Source organism: Panulirus ornatus, chromosome 7 (assembly GCF_036320965.1).
Source record: "Panulirus ornatus isolate Po-2019 chromosome 7, ASM3632096v1, whole genome shotgun sequence".
Taxonomy (NCBI): Eukaryota; Metazoa; Arthropoda; class Malacostraca; order Decapoda; family Palinuridae; genus Panulirus; species Panulirus ornatus.
This window is the reverse complement of record NC_092230.1, coordinates 37,425,645-37,442,949: the sequence shown is the minus strand read 5'-3', so window position 1 is coordinate 37,442,949 and position 17,305 is coordinate 37,425,645. Positions and strand designations below refer to the sequence as shown.

At 41.2% G+C, this 17,305-nt stretch overlaps 1 protein-coding gene across 4 annotated transcripts in view; it reads left to right on the top strand.

Moving 5' to 3' along the window:
- LOC139749531 (uncharacterized) overlaps positions 1-17,305 on the top strand; it is a 152,993-nt gene that overhangs the window by 77,734 nt on the left and 57,954 nt on the right. For 2 of the 4 annotated variants that reach the window (XM_071663497.1, XM_071663496.1), the window contains 3 exons: positions 2,261-2,394; positions 10,642-10,757; positions 16,086-16,256. In XM_071663497.1, the coding sequence (XP_071519598.1) occupies positions 2,261-2,394; positions 10,642-10,757; positions 16,086-16,256 (421 nt within the window). The remainder of the gene's footprint in view (positions 1-2,260; positions 2,395-10,641; positions 10,758-16,085; positions 16,257-17,305) is intronic. The other 2 variants (XM_071663498.1, XM_071663499.1) reach the window with 1 other exon arrangement.

Sequence of the window (17,305 nt, the reverse complement as noted above, 5' to 3'; positions counted from 1 at the left end):
TTAGGGAGAATGATTTGGTAAACAGAGAAGAGGTAGTAAAAGCTTTGAGGAAGATGAAAGCCAGCAAAGCAGCAGGTTTGGATGGTATTGCAGTGGAATTGATTAAAAAAGGGGGTGACTGTATTGTTGACTGGTTGGTAAGGTTATTTAATGTATGTATGACTCATGGTGAGGTGCCTGAGGATTGGTGGAATGCATGCATAGTGCCATTGGACAAAGGCAAAGGGGATGAAGGTGAGTGTTCAAATTGCAGAAGTATAAGTTTGTTGAGTATTCCTAGGAAATTATATGGGAGAGTATTGATTGAGAGGGTGAAGGCATGTACAGAGCATCAGATTGGGGAAGAACAGTGTGGTTTCAGAAGTGGTAGAGGATATGTGTGGATTAGGTGTTTGCTTTGAAGAATGTATGTGAAAATCCTTAGAAACCAGATGGATTTGTATGTAGCATTTATGGATCTGAAGAAGGCATATGACAGAGTTGATTGAGATGCTTTGTGGAAGGTATTAAGAGTAAATGGTGTGGAAGGTAAGTTGCTGGAAGCAGTGAAAAGTTCTTATGAAGGATCTGTACGAGTAGAAAGAGAGGAAAGTGATTGGTTCTCAGTGAATGTCGGTTTGTGGCAGGGGTGCGTGATGTCTCCATGATTGTTTGATTTGTTTATGGATGAGGTTGTTAGGGAGGTGAATGCAAGAGTTTTGGAGATGGGGGCATATATGCAGTCTGTTGTGGATGAGAGGGCTTGGGAAGTGAGTCAGTTGTTGTTCACTGATGATACGGTGCTAGTGGCTGATTTGGGTGAGAAACTGCAGAAATTGGTGACCGAGATTGGTAAAGTGTGTGAAAGAAGAAAGCTGAGAGTAAAGGTGAATAAGAGCAAGGTTATTAGGTTCAGTACTGTTGAGGGACAAGTAAATTAGGAGGTAAATTTGAATGGAGAAAAACTGGAGGAAGTGAAGTGTTTTAGATATCTGGGAGTGGATTTAGCAGCGGATGGGACCATGGAAGCGGAAGTGAGTCACAGGATGGGGGAGGGGGCGAAAGAATGTGTGGGAGGCGAGAATGTTAACTCGGAAAGCAAAAATGGGTATGTTTGAAGGAATAGTGGTTCCAACAATGTTATATGGTTGCGAGGGATTGAGGAGAATTGGGAGACCAAATTGGAGGTGGAAGGATGGAGTGAAAAAGATGTTGAATGGTCGGGGCCTGAACATACAGGAGGGTGAAAGGTGTGCAAGGAATAGAGTGAATTGGAACAATGTGGTATACTGGGGTCGACGTGCTGTCAATGGATTGAACCAGGGCATGTGAAGCGTTTGGGGTAAACCATGGAAAGTTTTGTGGGGCCTGGATGTGGAAAGGGAGCTGTGGTTTCGGTGCATTACACATGACAGCTAGAGACTGAGTGTGAACAAATGTGGCCTTTGTTGTCTTTTCCTTGCGCTACCTTGCGCACACACACGGGGGGGAGAGGGGTGCCACTTCATGTGTGGCGGGGTGGCATTTGGAATGGATGAAGGCAGCATATATGAATATGTACATGTGTATATGTCTGTATATGTATATGTATGTATATGTTGAAATGTATAGGTATGTATATGTGTGTGTGTGTGTGTGTGTGTGTGTGTGTGTGGGCGTTTATGTACATACATGTGTATATGGGTGGGTTGGGCCATTCTTTTTTTTGTTTCCTTGCACTACCTCGCTAATGCAGGAGTTAGCGACAAAGTATAATAAAAAATAGTAAAAAAAAATATATATATATATATATATATATATATATATATATATATATATATATATATATATATATATATATTGCTAGAGGTCATACATACATACACGCTTACATACATATATTTAGCATCAATGAGATGGCCTTGATTAGGGCATTAGTTGCCCATGCTGTTTTAGCTAACAAACAAAGAAAAGTATGCTGCATCTACTTAGGATTTTGGTACAGTAACAGTATGCATGCCTGAATGGGAAAAGTGAGATTAAGGAAGTGAGAAAGGAAAGATTGGTTTTGTTATTACATTAATATAAGATGAGGACAATTTTTAAGGCATTGTCTTGTTCAATGCCGAAGATGCCCATGGAAGGGTTATAGTTAGTCATCTTGCTTTTATTGGTGAAGTGTAATGTTACAGAAAGTATTCTCATAGGAATGGATGAATCACTATATAAGAAATAGATTTTTTGTAAGAAATGTCTTTTGCATTGACATTATATTGTCTTGTTAAATTGCAACATTTTCCAGAGTCGGTAGAGGATGTAGCACCAACTGTAGGGTTTGCTCCTGAGTGTATTGAATACAGAGGCTGTGAAATTACTATATATGACTTAGGAGGAGGCAGCAAGATTAGACCAGTATGGGCAAAGTATTACTCAGAGGTAAGATTGTTTGATTTAAGTAAAATCAAACTGAAATAAAAAGCAGTATCTCATGAAATCTGAAAGCTTGCACTTTTCTCTACATACTTTTACAGTACTCTTTCCTAGACAACAATATTCATTCACATATCTCTCTGTGGGAGGAAAACATTCTTTTTGTTCTCCTGCTTCTCCATGCTTGATGCAAATGATTTGTTTCTTAAGTCTTTTTAATCATCTTATACAGATAGAAAGAATTTGTAATAAACAAGCTAGATAAGCTCAGAAATTTATACAGGTAACGGGATTTAGGCATGACATGCACATGGTTATAAGTGGTAGCATTTGCCACTGTCTAGATTACTTAGTTTGAATTTCAAGTTAATGTAGCCTTGATACAGTTGTGTTGTAATACTTATATTTTACTGTATGTGGCACAGGCAAAACATGCCCCAGTCAGGTGAAAGAAAAAAGTAAAAGACATCAGGGACAAATCAGGGCTTTGTAGGTGTAATCAAGACTCTTCAAAGAAGAAAGGTCTTATGAAGAAGGAGAGGCAAAGGAAGGAAGAAAGAGAATTCCACAGCCGAGCTGATTGAGAAAAGAAGGAGGTATCAAAACAGCCAATCCTCAAGTGCCCAGTCTTCACACAGCTGTGGAAAGCAGCAGCCAAACATATGCCATGGGTCCAAACTTTGAGAGTGGGAACACATGCAGAAAGCTCATGAGAACAATGGTCATAATCATACCTGTAGTATAGAGAAAGAGAGCATCAGTATCATGGCATATGTAAAGGGGAAGTTAAAGAGAGGTGATGGCAGGAGAGTTAATGAGATGGAAGACTTTTGATTCTACTTTGATTAATAGAGAGGTGGAGGATGAACCACCCCAGTTGTGCAAGCAGTATTCCATATTTGGGTAAATAAAAGCCTTCTAAATAGTTGCTCACTAGATATATATTTACAACACTTTTCATACACTCCCAGCTTTTAGGATTTTAGGAAGCAGCCTTGGGCTGCAATAGTTTTGAGAAAGAGATTCTGGGTAACTTTGGGACTCTCTTAGAAAGGGATCTTAAGGAAATCATGAATGATGAAAATTTATATGCTTATACATGGTTTTTCATACGTGGTGACCATTTTCCGTGTTAGGAAGATAGCACCAGGAACAAGTGAAGAAATGGCCTAATTTGTTCAGTCACTCTTTAGCTGTCATGTATAAGGCACCAAAACCAGAGCCTCCTATCTACAACCAGGCCCTACAGAGCTTTCTTTGGTTTCTCTCAACCACTTCATATGCCCTGATTCAGCCCATTAGTAGTACATCTTACCTTGTATATACCACATCAATCTAATTTGCTCTGTCCCTAGCATGCCTCAAATCCTCCTTCATGTTTGGGCCCAGAACCTTAAAAGTTTCTTTCTTAGCCATCCTTTCCTCTCTAATCCTCTCCATATGATCATACCACGTCAGCACACCCTCTTCAGCTCTCTCTTACCCAATCATTTGTTAGTCAGCAGGGGTACAGGAAAGTTTTCCTGTACACACTTTAAGAACATTAAAATTCAAATTTTCCCATTCTCTTTAAAATTGAATTCCCCCAATATCAATACTTTACCTTCTCTGAGAAGGACTAGTTTTACTCATTTATTTACCATTTTGATTGTTTCTTCTTTTTTATCATCCATTCTGGATCATGAAAAATCTTTAAAGGATAAATGATATCAACTCTGTTAGGCACTTCTTTACTATAGATACTCCTTCCATTATGTCTTGTGTTAATATCTACTACTTTATCTTGAAACTTAGATTTCTCTTAGTATTAGAGCCAGTCCTCATCCTCCTTTGTCTTCTCTTTCCCCTTTACCGTCATGTATCCTTCTGGATAATATCGGATGCATTTTCCTGTATGTGAGACTTGAATTTCAGCTCTACCATTTATTACTAATTCAGCAGCATTTGTAATCATAATTACAGTCTGACAGTACCATCACCTAACATTCCTGACCTCTTTTTGATGCTGGCGGAAGTGTTACGCCCTCCTTTGCCTTATTCGATGTCTTCTATTTTTTGCCTCGAAACTGTATTCTATGCTGTATTTTCCCCTTGTTGTGTCACATTCGATGCATACTGCAATTAAGTTCACCTTGTTTTTAAGTTTCTTTTCCTTCCTAAGTACCTTCTGTCTTGATGATCTATCCATCTATCTGGTACATGTATTCGATTGTTCCTTATGTCTAGATTTTAAGAACAATTCTTCTTCACTTCACCACAGAAATTGCATCTGGCAGTTCCACAGCCTTCAGTAATCTTTCCCTTTTCTCTTTGTTTGGTGTATGATCTTCATTCAGTCTATTAAATGATTATAGATTTATATATACCAAACTTTTGGTTTATTATTCTCTCTAATTTTGGTGCCACATACTTCGTAGCTAAGTGCATCAGTTTTGATTTGTCATTCTTTGTGTTTATGTTGTCTGTGTGTGTCTTTGTATGTATTCTCTTATATCAAGGCTTAAGACATTAACAGATGTCCTCATTGATGCTGGGCTTAGATTATTATTATTATTATTATTATTATTATTATTATTGAAGAATGTGTGGAAGTCAAGAACATTATCTCGGAAAGCAAAAATGGGTATGTTTGAAGGAATAGTGGTTCCAACAATGTTGCATGGTTGCAAGGCATGGGCTATGGGTAGAGTTGTGCGCAGGAGGGTGGATGTGCTGGAAATGAGATGTTTGAGGACAATGTGTGGTGTGAGGTGGTTTGATTGAGTAAGTAATGTAAGGGTAAGAGAGATGTGTGGAAATAAAAAGAGCGTGGTTGAGAGAGCAGAAGAGGGTGTTTTGAAATGGTTTGGGCACATGGAGAGAATGAGTGAGGAAAGATTGACCAAGAGGATATATGTGTCGGAGATGGAGGGAACGAGGAGAAGTGGGAGAGCAAATTGGAGGTGGAAAGATGGAGTGAAAAAGATTTTGTGTGATCGGGGCCTGAACATGCAGGAGGGTGAAAGGAGGGCAAGGAATAGAGTGAATTGGATCGATTTGGTATACCGGGGTTGACGTACTGTCAGTGGATTGAATCAGGGCATGTGAAGCGTCTGGGGTAAACCATGGAAAGTTGTGTGGGGCCTGGATGTGGAAAGGGAGCTGTGGTTTCGGGCATTATTGTGTGGCAGCTAGAGACTGAGTGTGAACGAATGGGGCCTTTGTTGTCTTTTCCTAGTGCTGCCTTGCACACATGAGGGGGAGGGGGAAGGTATTCCATGTGTGGCGAGGTGGCGATGGGAGTGAATGGGGGCAGACAGTGTGAATTGTGTGCATGGGTATATATGTATGTGTCTGTGTATGTATATATATGTGTACATTGAGATGTATAGGTATGAGTGTTTGCGTGTGTGGACATGTGTGTGTATACATTGTGTATGGGGGTGGGTTGGGCCATTTCTTTCGTCTGTTTCCTTGCGCTGCCTCGCGGGCGCGGGAGACGGTGACAAAGCAAAATGAATAATATAATTTTTTTTTTTTTTTTTTTTTGCCGCTGTCTCCCACGTTTGCAAGGTAGCGCAAGGAAACAGACGAAAGAAATGGCCCAGCCCACCCCCATACACATGTATATACATATGTCCACACATGCAAATATACATACCTACACAGCTTACCCCAGACGCTTCACATGCCCTGATTTAATCCACTGACAGCACGTCAACCCCGGTATACCACATCGATCCAATTCACTCTATTCCTTGCCCTCCTTTCACCCTCCTGCATGTTCAGGCCCCGATCACACAAAATCTTTTTCACTCCATCTTTCCACCTCCAATTTGGTCTCCCACTTCTCCTCGTTCCCTCCACCTCCGACACATATATCCTCTTGGTCAATCTTTCCTCACTCATTCTCTCCATGTGCCCAAACCATTTCAAAACACCCTCTTCTGCTCTCTCAACCACGCTCTTTTTATTTCCACACATCTCTCTTACCCTTACGTTACTTACTCGATCAAACCACCTCACACCACACATTGTCCTCAAACATCTCATTTCCAGCACATCCATCCTCCTGCGCACAACTCTATCCATAGCCCACGCCTCGCAACCATACAACATTGTTGGAACCACTATTCCTTCAAACATACCCATTTTTGCTTTCCGAGATAATGTTCTCGACTTCCACACATTTTTCAAGGCTTCCAGGATTTTCGCCCCCTCCCCCACCCTATGATCCACTTCCGCTTCCATGGTTCCATCCGCTGCCAGATCCACTCCCAGATATCTAAAACACTTTACTTCCTCCAGTTTTTCTCCATTCAAACTTACCTCCCAATTGACTTGACCCTCAACCCTACTGTACCTAATAACCTTGCTCTTATTCACATTTACTCCTAACTTTCTTCTTTCACACACTTTACCAAACTCAGTCACCAGCTTCTGCAGTTTCTCACATGAATCAGCCACCAGCGCTGTATCATCAGCGAACAACTGACTCACTTCCCAAGCTCTCTCATCCTCAACAGACTTCATACTTGCCCGTCTTTCCAAAACTCTTGCATTTACCTCCCTAACAACCCCATCCATAAACAAATTAAACAACCATGGAGACATCACACACCCCTGCCGCAAACCTGCGGCAGGGGTGTTTGTTTTGGACAATCACATGTTTACCAAATGGCGTTGTAGCTTCGTCTCTTCGATTTATATCAACTGACTGTTATATTTCTCTCTTGTGTCTCCCCTGATGATGTAATTATTACACAAAAGTGCACTTAGGAACTTTTCGTGTTTCATTTTCCCTGTGGACTCACAGGAATATGTATATGTTTGTGTGTGTATATATATATGTATACGTTGAGATGTATAGGTATGTACATTTGCGTGTGTGGACGTGTATGTATATACATGTGTATGTGGGTGGGTTGGGCCATTCTTTCGTCTGTTTCCTTGCACTACCTTGCTAACGCAGGAGACAGCGACAAAGCAAAATGATAATTAAAAAAAAGTTTGTTGAGTATTCCTGGGAAATTTTGTGGGAGGGTATTGATTGAGAGGGTGAAGGCATGTACAGAGCATCAGACTGGGGAACAGCAGTGTGGCTTCAGAGGTGGTAGAGGATGTGTGGATCAGGTATTTGCTTTGAAAAATGTCTGTGAGAAATACTTAGAAAAGCAAATGGATTTGTATATAGCATTTATGGGTCTGGAGAAGGCATATGATAGAGTTGATAGAGATGCTTTGTGGAAGGTATTAAGAATATATGGTGTGGGAGGCAAGTTGTTAGAAGCAGTGAAAAGTTTTTATTGAGGCTGTAAGGCATGTGGATGTGTAGGAAGAGAGGAAAATGATTGGTTCTCCGTGAATGTTGGTTTGCGGCAGGGGTGTGTGATGTCTCCATGGTTGTTTAATTTGTTTATGGATGGGGTTGTTAAGGAGATGAATGCAAGAGTTTTGGAAAGAGGGGCAAGTATGCAGTCTGTTGTGGATGAGAGAGCTTGGGAAGTGAGTCAGTTGTTGTTCGCTGAGGATACAGCACTGGTGGCTGATTCATGTGAGAAACTGCAGAAGCTGGTGACTGAGTTTGGTAAAGTGTGTGAAAGAAGACAGCTGAGAGTAAATGTGAATAAGAGCAAGGTTATTAGGTACAGTAGGGTTGAGGGACAAGTCATTTGGGAGGTAAGTTTGAATGGAGAAAAACTGGAGGAAGTGAAATGTTTTAGATATCTGGGTGTGGATTTGGCAGCGGATGGAACCATGGAGCGGAAGTGAATCATAGGGTGGGTGAGGGGGCGAAAGTTCTGGAAGCGTTGAAAAATATGTGGAAGTTGATAACGTTATCTTGGAAAGCAAAAATGGGTATGTTTGAAGGAATAGGGGTTCCAACAATGTTATGTGGTTGCGAGGCGTGGGCTATAGATAGAGTTGTGCCGAGGAGGGTGAATGTGCTGGAAATGAGATGTTTGAGGACAATATGTGGTATGAGGTGGTTTGATCGAGTAATTAATGAAAGGGTAAGAGAGATGTGTGGTAATAAAAAGAGTGTGGTTGAGAGAGCAGAAGAGGGTGTTTTGGTCACATGGAGAGAATGAGTGAGGAAAGATTGACCAAGAGGATATATGTGTCAGAGGTGGAGGGAACGAGGAGAAGTGGGAGACCAAAGTGGAGGTAGAAAGATGGAGTGAAAAAGATTTTGAGTGATCGGGGCCTGAACATGCAGGAGGGTGAAAGGTGTGCAAGGAATAGAGTGAATTGGAACGATGTGGTATACCTGGGTCAACGTGCTGTCAGTGGATTGAACCAGGGCTTGTGAAGCATCTGGGGTAAACCATGGAAAGTTCTGTTGGGCCTGGATGTGGAAAGGGAGCTGTGGTTTCGGTGCATTATACATGACAGCTAGAGACTGAGTGTGAACGAATGTGGCTTTTGTTGTCCTTTCCTAGCTCTACCTCGTGCACATGAGGGGGGAGGGGCTTTTCATTTCATGAGTGGTGGGATGGCGATGGGAATGAATAAGGGCAGATTATGAATTATGTACATGTGTATATATGTATATGTCTGTGTGTGTATATATATGTATACATTGAGATGTATAGTTATGTATATGTGCGTGTGTGTACGTGTATGTATATATATGTGTATGTGGGTGGGTTGGGCCATTCTTTCGTCTGTTTCCTTGCGCTACCTCGCTAACGCGGGAGACAGCGACAAAGTATAATAAAAAGAATTAATTACCTGGTAAGTTATATGGAAGAGTGGTATTGAGAGGGTAAAGATATGTACAGGACATCAGAATAGGGAGGAACAATGTGGTTCCAAAAGTGGTATAGAATGAGTGGATCAGGTATTTGCTTTGAAGAATGTGTATGAGAATTACTTAGAGAAACAGAAGGATTTGTATATGGCATATATAGATCTGAAGAAAGCAAATGATAGGATAGATTGTGGTGCCTTGTGGAAGGTCTTACAAATATGTGGTGTGGAGAGAAAGTTACTTAAAGCTGTAGAATGTTTTTGTCAAGAGTGTAAGGTGTGTATGAGTTGGAAGAGAGGATGAGTAAGTGGGTGTTTAATTTGTTTATGGCTGGGGAGGTAAATGCCAGGGTCTCAGAGAGACAGGTGAATCTACAGTCTGGAAGGGGTGATGGGGTCTTAGGAAAGGAGTCTGGTGTTATTTGCTGATGACTCGTGGCAGGTTTGAGTGAGAAACTGCATAACTTGGTGACTAAGATTGAGAGAATGTGAAAGGAGGAAGTTGAGAATAACTGTGAATGAAAACAAGGTTATAAGGATTTGCAGAGTAGAGGAAGAGATTAGCTGGGGTGTGAATTTGAATCTGGAAAATTTGGAAGGAGTGAAGTGTTTCAGATACCTGGGAATGAACATGGCAGTAAATGAAACCATAGAATTAGATGTATGTCATAGGTTGGGTGAGGGGGCAAAGGTTTTGGGACCATTGAGGAATGTATGTAAAGAAAGGTTGTCATCTGGGAGGGTGTAAATAGGTATATTTAAAGGTATAGTAGTCCCAGCCATTTAAGGCATAGGCTATTGATGAGAATATGCAGAGAAAGGTGGATGTATTGAAAATGAGGACAGTATATGGTGAGGTGGTTTGATCAAGTTTGAGAAAAGGGTAAGAGGGAAGTGTGGTAATAAGAAGAGTGTGGATGAGAAAACTGAAAAGGGTATGTTGAAATGGTCTGGACATAAGAGATTAATTAGGAGAGGTTAACAAGGAGGATCTATATATCAGAAGTGGAGAGGAAAAGAAGGGAGAGACCAAATTGGAGAGGGAAATATGGAGTGAAAAATATTTTGAGTGGTTGGGGTCGAAACATGCAAGAGATGAAAAGGTTTGCATGGGATAGGGTGAGTTGGAGTAATGTGGTATACAGGTGGTAACGTGCTGTCACTCAAACTGAACCAGGTTATATGAAGTGGCCAGGGAAACCATGGAAAAGTGTGTGAACCCTGGTTAGGTACAAGGAGCCGTGGTTTCAGTGCATTGCACCTGACAGCTAGAGAATGGATGTGAGCAAATGTGGCTGTTCTTCATTTTCTGGTGATATCTTGCTAACATTAGAATGGTGGGCAAGTATGAAAAAAATATTCATCTGGTGGCATCTTTGTTTATTTCAGTGGTGTTACTGTGTATATGTTACTTGATACCTATTTTTTTTTCACATTTTTTCAATACTTTTTCAAGGTAAATCATTCTCACATACCATTACTGCTCTGAGATTATTTTTCATTTATCATTTTGTCATTCAGGTACATGGTGTCATCTTTGTGGTTGATTCCAGTAACTCTGCCAGAATACGAGAATGTCGGGATGTCTTGCTCAACCTTTTGGCAAATGAGAAGATATCAGGAAAACCAGTCCTTGTGTAAGTTTTGGTGAAATTAGCCATTTTAGTTATTTTATGATGTAAGTTCATAGTTCTTAACTTGACTGAATGGTTGCTTTCCCTTCAGCATGGAATGTTAATAAGACTTCATTGAGGTTTCTTGTATTAAAAGATGAGTTAGTGATTAATATGCAGGATTGTATAAACATGGAAGTAAATCTACCCCAGAAAATTAGGCATCCTTTCTCCTTTGTAGCCGGCAGCACTGGAGTTGGGGACCCTGGTTGTAAAAAATTAGTGCCCAAAAGAGATGCATGTCTACATGCACTTCAGCTGCCTTGTAAATGGGAATGGAGTTAATTGTAATAAATGTATAGAATTGATTGGGAGCAGGGGGCTTTAGTTCTCCCCTCCTTTTTTTCCTTCCAAAAGAAGGAACAGAGAAGGGGGCCAAGTGAGGATTTTTTTTCCCTCTGTGGCTCAATCATCTGTTCTCGATGCAACCTCACTATCACAGGAAATGGGAATATGTGTGAAAAAATATAGAATTGACGTTGTATAAGTATGAATGAGAATGTGAGTTTAGCTGTTCCTTGAAATTAGAAATTATGTGTGCAGCATTGAATCACAGGATGCACTGGAGAATCAGTGCATGTAGTAGACTTATTGTCAGATGGTACATTTTAATGCATGTTGACTTTGATAGTAAAGTAACCACTTTGTTAACTACAAATGACCTGGTCTTGAAATTTAACTCCTTGTGAAGAGGAAACAAATCACCACAGTATTTATCTTAACTCCTTCCCTGTTGTGCCAGCTCTCAGTATTATATCCATTAATGAACTCATATCATCCTTACAACAATACAAATATTGATTGAATGGTTTCATGCCTACAGTGCAACTACCACAATAAAAACAGGAACACTTAATGCACTGCCGTGCACTCTCCCCTTTATAGACACAAAACACATCACAGTTGATGACATGTGGTCTGCCTGATGGACATGACTGGCCTCCTGAATGTTTTTGGATTCTTAGAGAGGAGATCAGGGAGTGCTCATCCTCCTCGAAGGCTCAGATTGGGATGTCTTAATGCTTGTGAATGTAACCAAGATGAGAAGAAAGGAGAGGTAGGTAGTATGATTGAGGAAAGAAATGTGGTGTTCTGGCTCTGAGTGAAATGAAACCCAAGGGTAAAGTGGAAAAATGGTTTGGAAACATCTTAGGAGTAAAGTTAGGGATTGGTGAGAGAACAAGAGCTAAAGAAGGAGTAGCACTACTCAGAAGCAAAAGTTGTGGGATTGTGATAGAGTGTAAGGGGGTAAATTCTAGATTGATGTGGATAAAACTGAAAGGGGATGGTGAGAGATGGATGATTATTGGTGCTTATGCACTTTGCCATGAGAAGAAAGATCATGAGAGGCAAGTGTTTTAGGAGCAGCTGAGTGCGTGTGTCAGCAGTTTTTATGCTCGGGACCAGATATTAGTGATGGGTGATGTGAATGTGGAGGTAAGTAATGTAGCAGTTGAGAGTATGATTGGTGCGCATAGGGTGTTCATTGTTAATGGAAATGGTGAAGAGCTTAAGTAGTTTGCCGAAAAATGAGTGGTGATTGGGAATACCCAGTCTAAAAAGAGATTTACACAAGTATATGTATGTGGCAGGAGAGAAGGTCAAAGGATATCATTAGATTATGTATTAATTGATGGGTGTGTAAAAGAGAGACTTTTGGATGTAAATGTGCTGAGACGGACAGTTGGTGGGATGTCTGATCGCTATTTTGTGGAGGCAAGGTTGAAAATTTGTAGAGGTTTTCGAAAGAGAGGAGACAGTGTCAGGGAGTAGAGAGTGGTGAGAGTTAGTGAGTATGGAATGGTAAAAGGTGAGAGCAAATGAAACGAGGGGAGTCAGTGAGGAATGGAAGGTATTTAGGGAAGCATTGATGGCTTGTGCTAGAGACAAGAGATGCATGTGGCATGCAAAAGGTGGGAGATGGGCAGATTAGAAAGGGTAGCAAGTGGAGGGACGAAGAAGTAAAGTTGCAAGTGAAAGAGGAAAGAGAGGCATTTGGGCAGTACTTACAGATTGGGGGATGTATATAAGACAGCAGCAGGAGGTCAAGAGGAAGGTGCATTGGTTAAAAAAGAGGGCAGTTGGGCATTTGGGTGAGAGAGAGTATCGTTAAACTTTAGGTAGAATAAAAAGAAGGAGGTAAAAGATGTGCAAAAGATGAGAACTAACGCAAACATCAGTGAAGGGGGCAAAATGGGAAGCCCCAACAGGTGTTGATAAAGTGAGGAGGAGATGGAGTGAGTATTTTGAAGGATTGCTGAATGTTATCAATGATAGAGTGGTAGATGTAGGGTCTTTTGGTGATATGAGAAATGATTAGTCATGGTGAATGGTTTGGTGAATAGAGAAGAGGTGGTGAAAGCCTTGCGGAAGATGAATTGCAGTGAGGTGGCAGGAGTGCATGGGATTGCAGTTGAATTTATTAGGAAAGGGGATGTCTGTATTGTTGATTGGTTAGTAAGGATATTCACTGTATATATGAATCATTGTGAAATGCCTGAGGATTGGCAGAATGCATGTATAGTGCCATTGTATAAAGGCAATGGGGTTAAAGGTGGGTGTTCAAACTACCAGAGCATAAGTTTGTTGAGTATACTGGTAATTTGTATGGTAGGGTATTGATTGAGAGGGTGAATACATGTACAGAGCATCAGATTGAGAAGAAGCAGTGTGGTTTCAGAAGTGGTAGAGGATGTGTGGATCAGGTGTTTGCTTTGAAGAATGTGTGTGAGAAATAATTAGGGAAACAGATGGATTTGTATGTGGTATTTATGGATGTGGAGAAGGCATATGGTAGGGTTGATAGATATGCTTTATAGAAGGTCTTAAGAACATATGATGTGGGAAGTAGGCTGTTAGAAGCAGTGAGAACTTTTTATCAAGGGTGTAAGGTGTGTGTATGAGTAGGAAGAGAGGAGAGTGAATGACTCCCAGTAAAGGTTAGTCTGTGGCAGGGGTGTGTGATGTCATCATGGCATGTCTGTAGGAATAGCAGTTCCAACAATATTATATGGATGCAAGTCATGGGCTGTAGATAGGGTTGTGCAGAGGAGGATGGATGTGTTGGAAATGAAATGTTTGAGGACAGTATGTGGTGTGAGGTGGTTCAGTCGAGTAAGAAATGAGAAAGTAAGAGAGATATGTGGTAGGAAAAAGAAGGTGGTTACGAGAACAGAAGAGGTTGTATTGAAATGGTGTGGACATATGGAGGGAATGAGTGAGGAAAGGTTGACAAAGAGGATATGTGTGTCAGAAGTGAAAGGAACAAGAAGCAGGAGACCATGCCAGCTCTGCTTCCCTAAATACCTCCCATTCCTCACCCACTCCCCTTGCTTCATTTACTCACACTTTTTGCCATTCTATACTCAAGTTGTCCCGGTATTTCTTCACACAAGTATTTTTCCCAAGTTCACTAACTCTCATCACTCTCTTTTCACTGACATTTGTTTCCTCTTTTCCAGCCCTTTGCTCCCGCTCCCTTAAGGTGCCTTCTACGACAAATGGATTTATATTAATATGATTTTTCTTTCATCTTTCTTTCATACTATTTGCCATTTCCCACATTATTGAGATAGCGTTAAGAACATAGGACTGAGCCTTTAAGGGAATATCCTCACTTGGCCCCTTTCTCTGTTCCTTCTTTTGGAAAATTAATAACGAGAGGGGAGTATTTCCAGTCCCCTGCTCCCTCCCCTTTTAGTCTCCTTCTACAACATGCAGGGAATACGTGGGAAGTATTCTTTCTCCCCTATCCCCAGGGATAATTTATATGATTTATGTACATACTTTTTTTTTTTTTTTCTGTCTCCCGCGTTTGCGAGGTAGCGCAAGGAAACAGACGAAAGAAATGGCCCAACCCACCCCCATACACATGTATATACATACGTCCACGCACGCAAATATACATACCTACACAGCTTTCCATGGTTTACCCCAGACGCTTCACATGCCCTGATTCAATCCACTGACAGCTCGTCAACCCCGGTATACCACATCGATCCAATTCACTCTATTCCTTGCCCTCCTTTCACCCTCCCGCATGTTCAGGCCCCGATCACACAAAATCTTTTTCACTCCATCTTTCCACCTCCAATTTGGTCTCCCACTTCTCCTCGTTCCCTCCACCTCCGACACATATATCCTCTTGGTCAATCTTTCCTCACTCATTCTCTCCATGTGCCCAAACCATTTCAGAACACCCTCTTCTGCTCTCTCAACCACGCTCTTTTTATTTCCACACATCTCTCTTACCCTTACGTTACTTACTCGATCAAACCACCTCACACCACACATAGTCCTCAAACATCTCATTTCCAGCACATCCATCCTCCTGCGCACAACTCCATCCATAGCCCACGCCTCGCAACCATACAACATTGTTGGAACCACCATTCCTTCAAACATACCCATTTTTGCTTTCCGAGATAATGTTCTCGACTTCCACACATTCTTCAAGGCTCCCAGGATTTTCGCCCCCTCCCCCACCCTATGATCCACTTCCACTTCCATGGTTCAATCCGCTGCCAGATCCACTCCCAGATATCTAAAACACTTTACTTCCTCCAGTTTTTCTCCATTCAAACTTACCTCCCAATTGACTTGAGCCTCAACCTTACTGTACCTAATAACGTTGCTCTTATTCACATTTACTCTTAACTTTCTTCTTTCTCACACTTTACCAAACTCAGTCACCAGCTTCTGCAGTTTCTCACATGAATCAGCCACCAGCGCTGTATCATCAGCAAACAACAACTGACTCACTTCCCAAGCTCTCTCATCCCCAACAGACTTCATACTTGCCCCTCTTTCCAAAACTCTTGCATTCTCCTCCCTAGCAACCCCGTCCATAAACAAATTAAACAACCATGGAGACATCACACACCCCTGCCGCAAACCTACATTCACTGAGAACCAATCACTTTCCTCCCTTCCTACACGTACACACTTATATTTATAATTACCATGAGGCCAATTTCTGTAAAAGAGTCCTGGTGTTACCCAGGATCCTTCTAAAGGCTCCTGCATATCACGGCTGTGTTGCTTCCAGTTGCAGGGAAATGTGGACTACATCCTCTTATCTGTTTTCCTTTCCAACCTCCCTCCTTCCATTTATTTATTCATTGAGTGATTAATTTAATCATCTTTTTTCATGTTCCCATTTTTTCCCCGTCTCTTCCCTGCTATGTCCCCTTTCATTTAAGAGCAAAGACATACTCAAGTTTATGTTTCATATTTTGAAGCACTAGCAAAGAGTGTAGCTTACCATCACACATGACAGTGCTTCCATTTCAGGCTTGCAAACAAGCAAGATGTTGAGGGTGCCATGGACGAAATAGACCTGGTAGAGTCCCTCAATGTGGAGCAGGTTGTTAACAAGTACAAATGTCCCACCAGAGTTGAAACTTGTTCAGCTATCACCACACGCAAGCATAAACCAGACAAACCAATAGCTGATGGCTTCCGGTAGGTTTATATTTTACTTTTTTGTGGATGAAAAATTGAAGCTGATTACCATGTTTATTTGTTAAATTTTGATTACACCCTGACCAGTTTCCATGAAAGAGTCCTGGCATTACCCAAGACTTTTCTAAAAGTCCCTGCAGTGCAAGACTGCACTACTTCCAAAAGCAGGGAAAGGTAGACTCCTTTGGAGTGAGACTTTCTTTGAGGAGACTGTACTTTCAAGATACAGCCTCGCCATAGTTGATTTTTCACTCGCTGTGTAAGCTTTTTATTTCAACTTGGGCGTTGTTGGCTAGTTATAGTGCGGTTAGGGAGTCTAGAACTTTGTATTACACCCTTTTCAACTCCCTCAACCAGTCTCTTCTTATTACCACACCTCTCTTTTACCTTTTTATTACATACTTGATCTAACCAATCCACATATATTGTTCTCATACATTTCATTTCAATGTGTCCTCCCTCCTCTACTCATCCTGAAGCTTATTTCCTGCCAGATAATATTCATACTGAGGCATTCTTTCAATTTACCCCATCCTCATTTCTATACACTTTCTCAAGTTGAATATCATCAGCCATATATCAGGCCAGCTTTGGAGCTTGTTTAGGTCCCTTTGCAAAGTGATGCAATCTTCCTTGCTTTTCACTTTCCTCTTGACTATTGAATCATCTGCAGACATATTCAGGTAGAAGTCCATACCTTCAGGCAAGTCATTCACATAGATTAAGGAGTGTAATTGCCCCTGAATAGGGCACTCCACTGGTGACCTCCACCCATTTGATGAAGGCTCCTCTAACATTACATTTGTTTCCTTCCTTTAAGATATTTTTCTATCCATCGGAGAAGTCTTCCCCATATTCTTGCCTGGTATTCCAGCTTCTCAGTCAGTCTCCCACATGGTTTAGTGTCAGATGCTTTCTTGTTGTCAAAAAGGAAACAATCTTCCCAGCCTTCCCTTATCTTTAAGGAAGAGCTCACTCGCAAAGAAATTTAAGAGATTTGCTACACATGGTCTCATTTCCTTAAAACTGTGTTGCTTCTCACTTAGGTA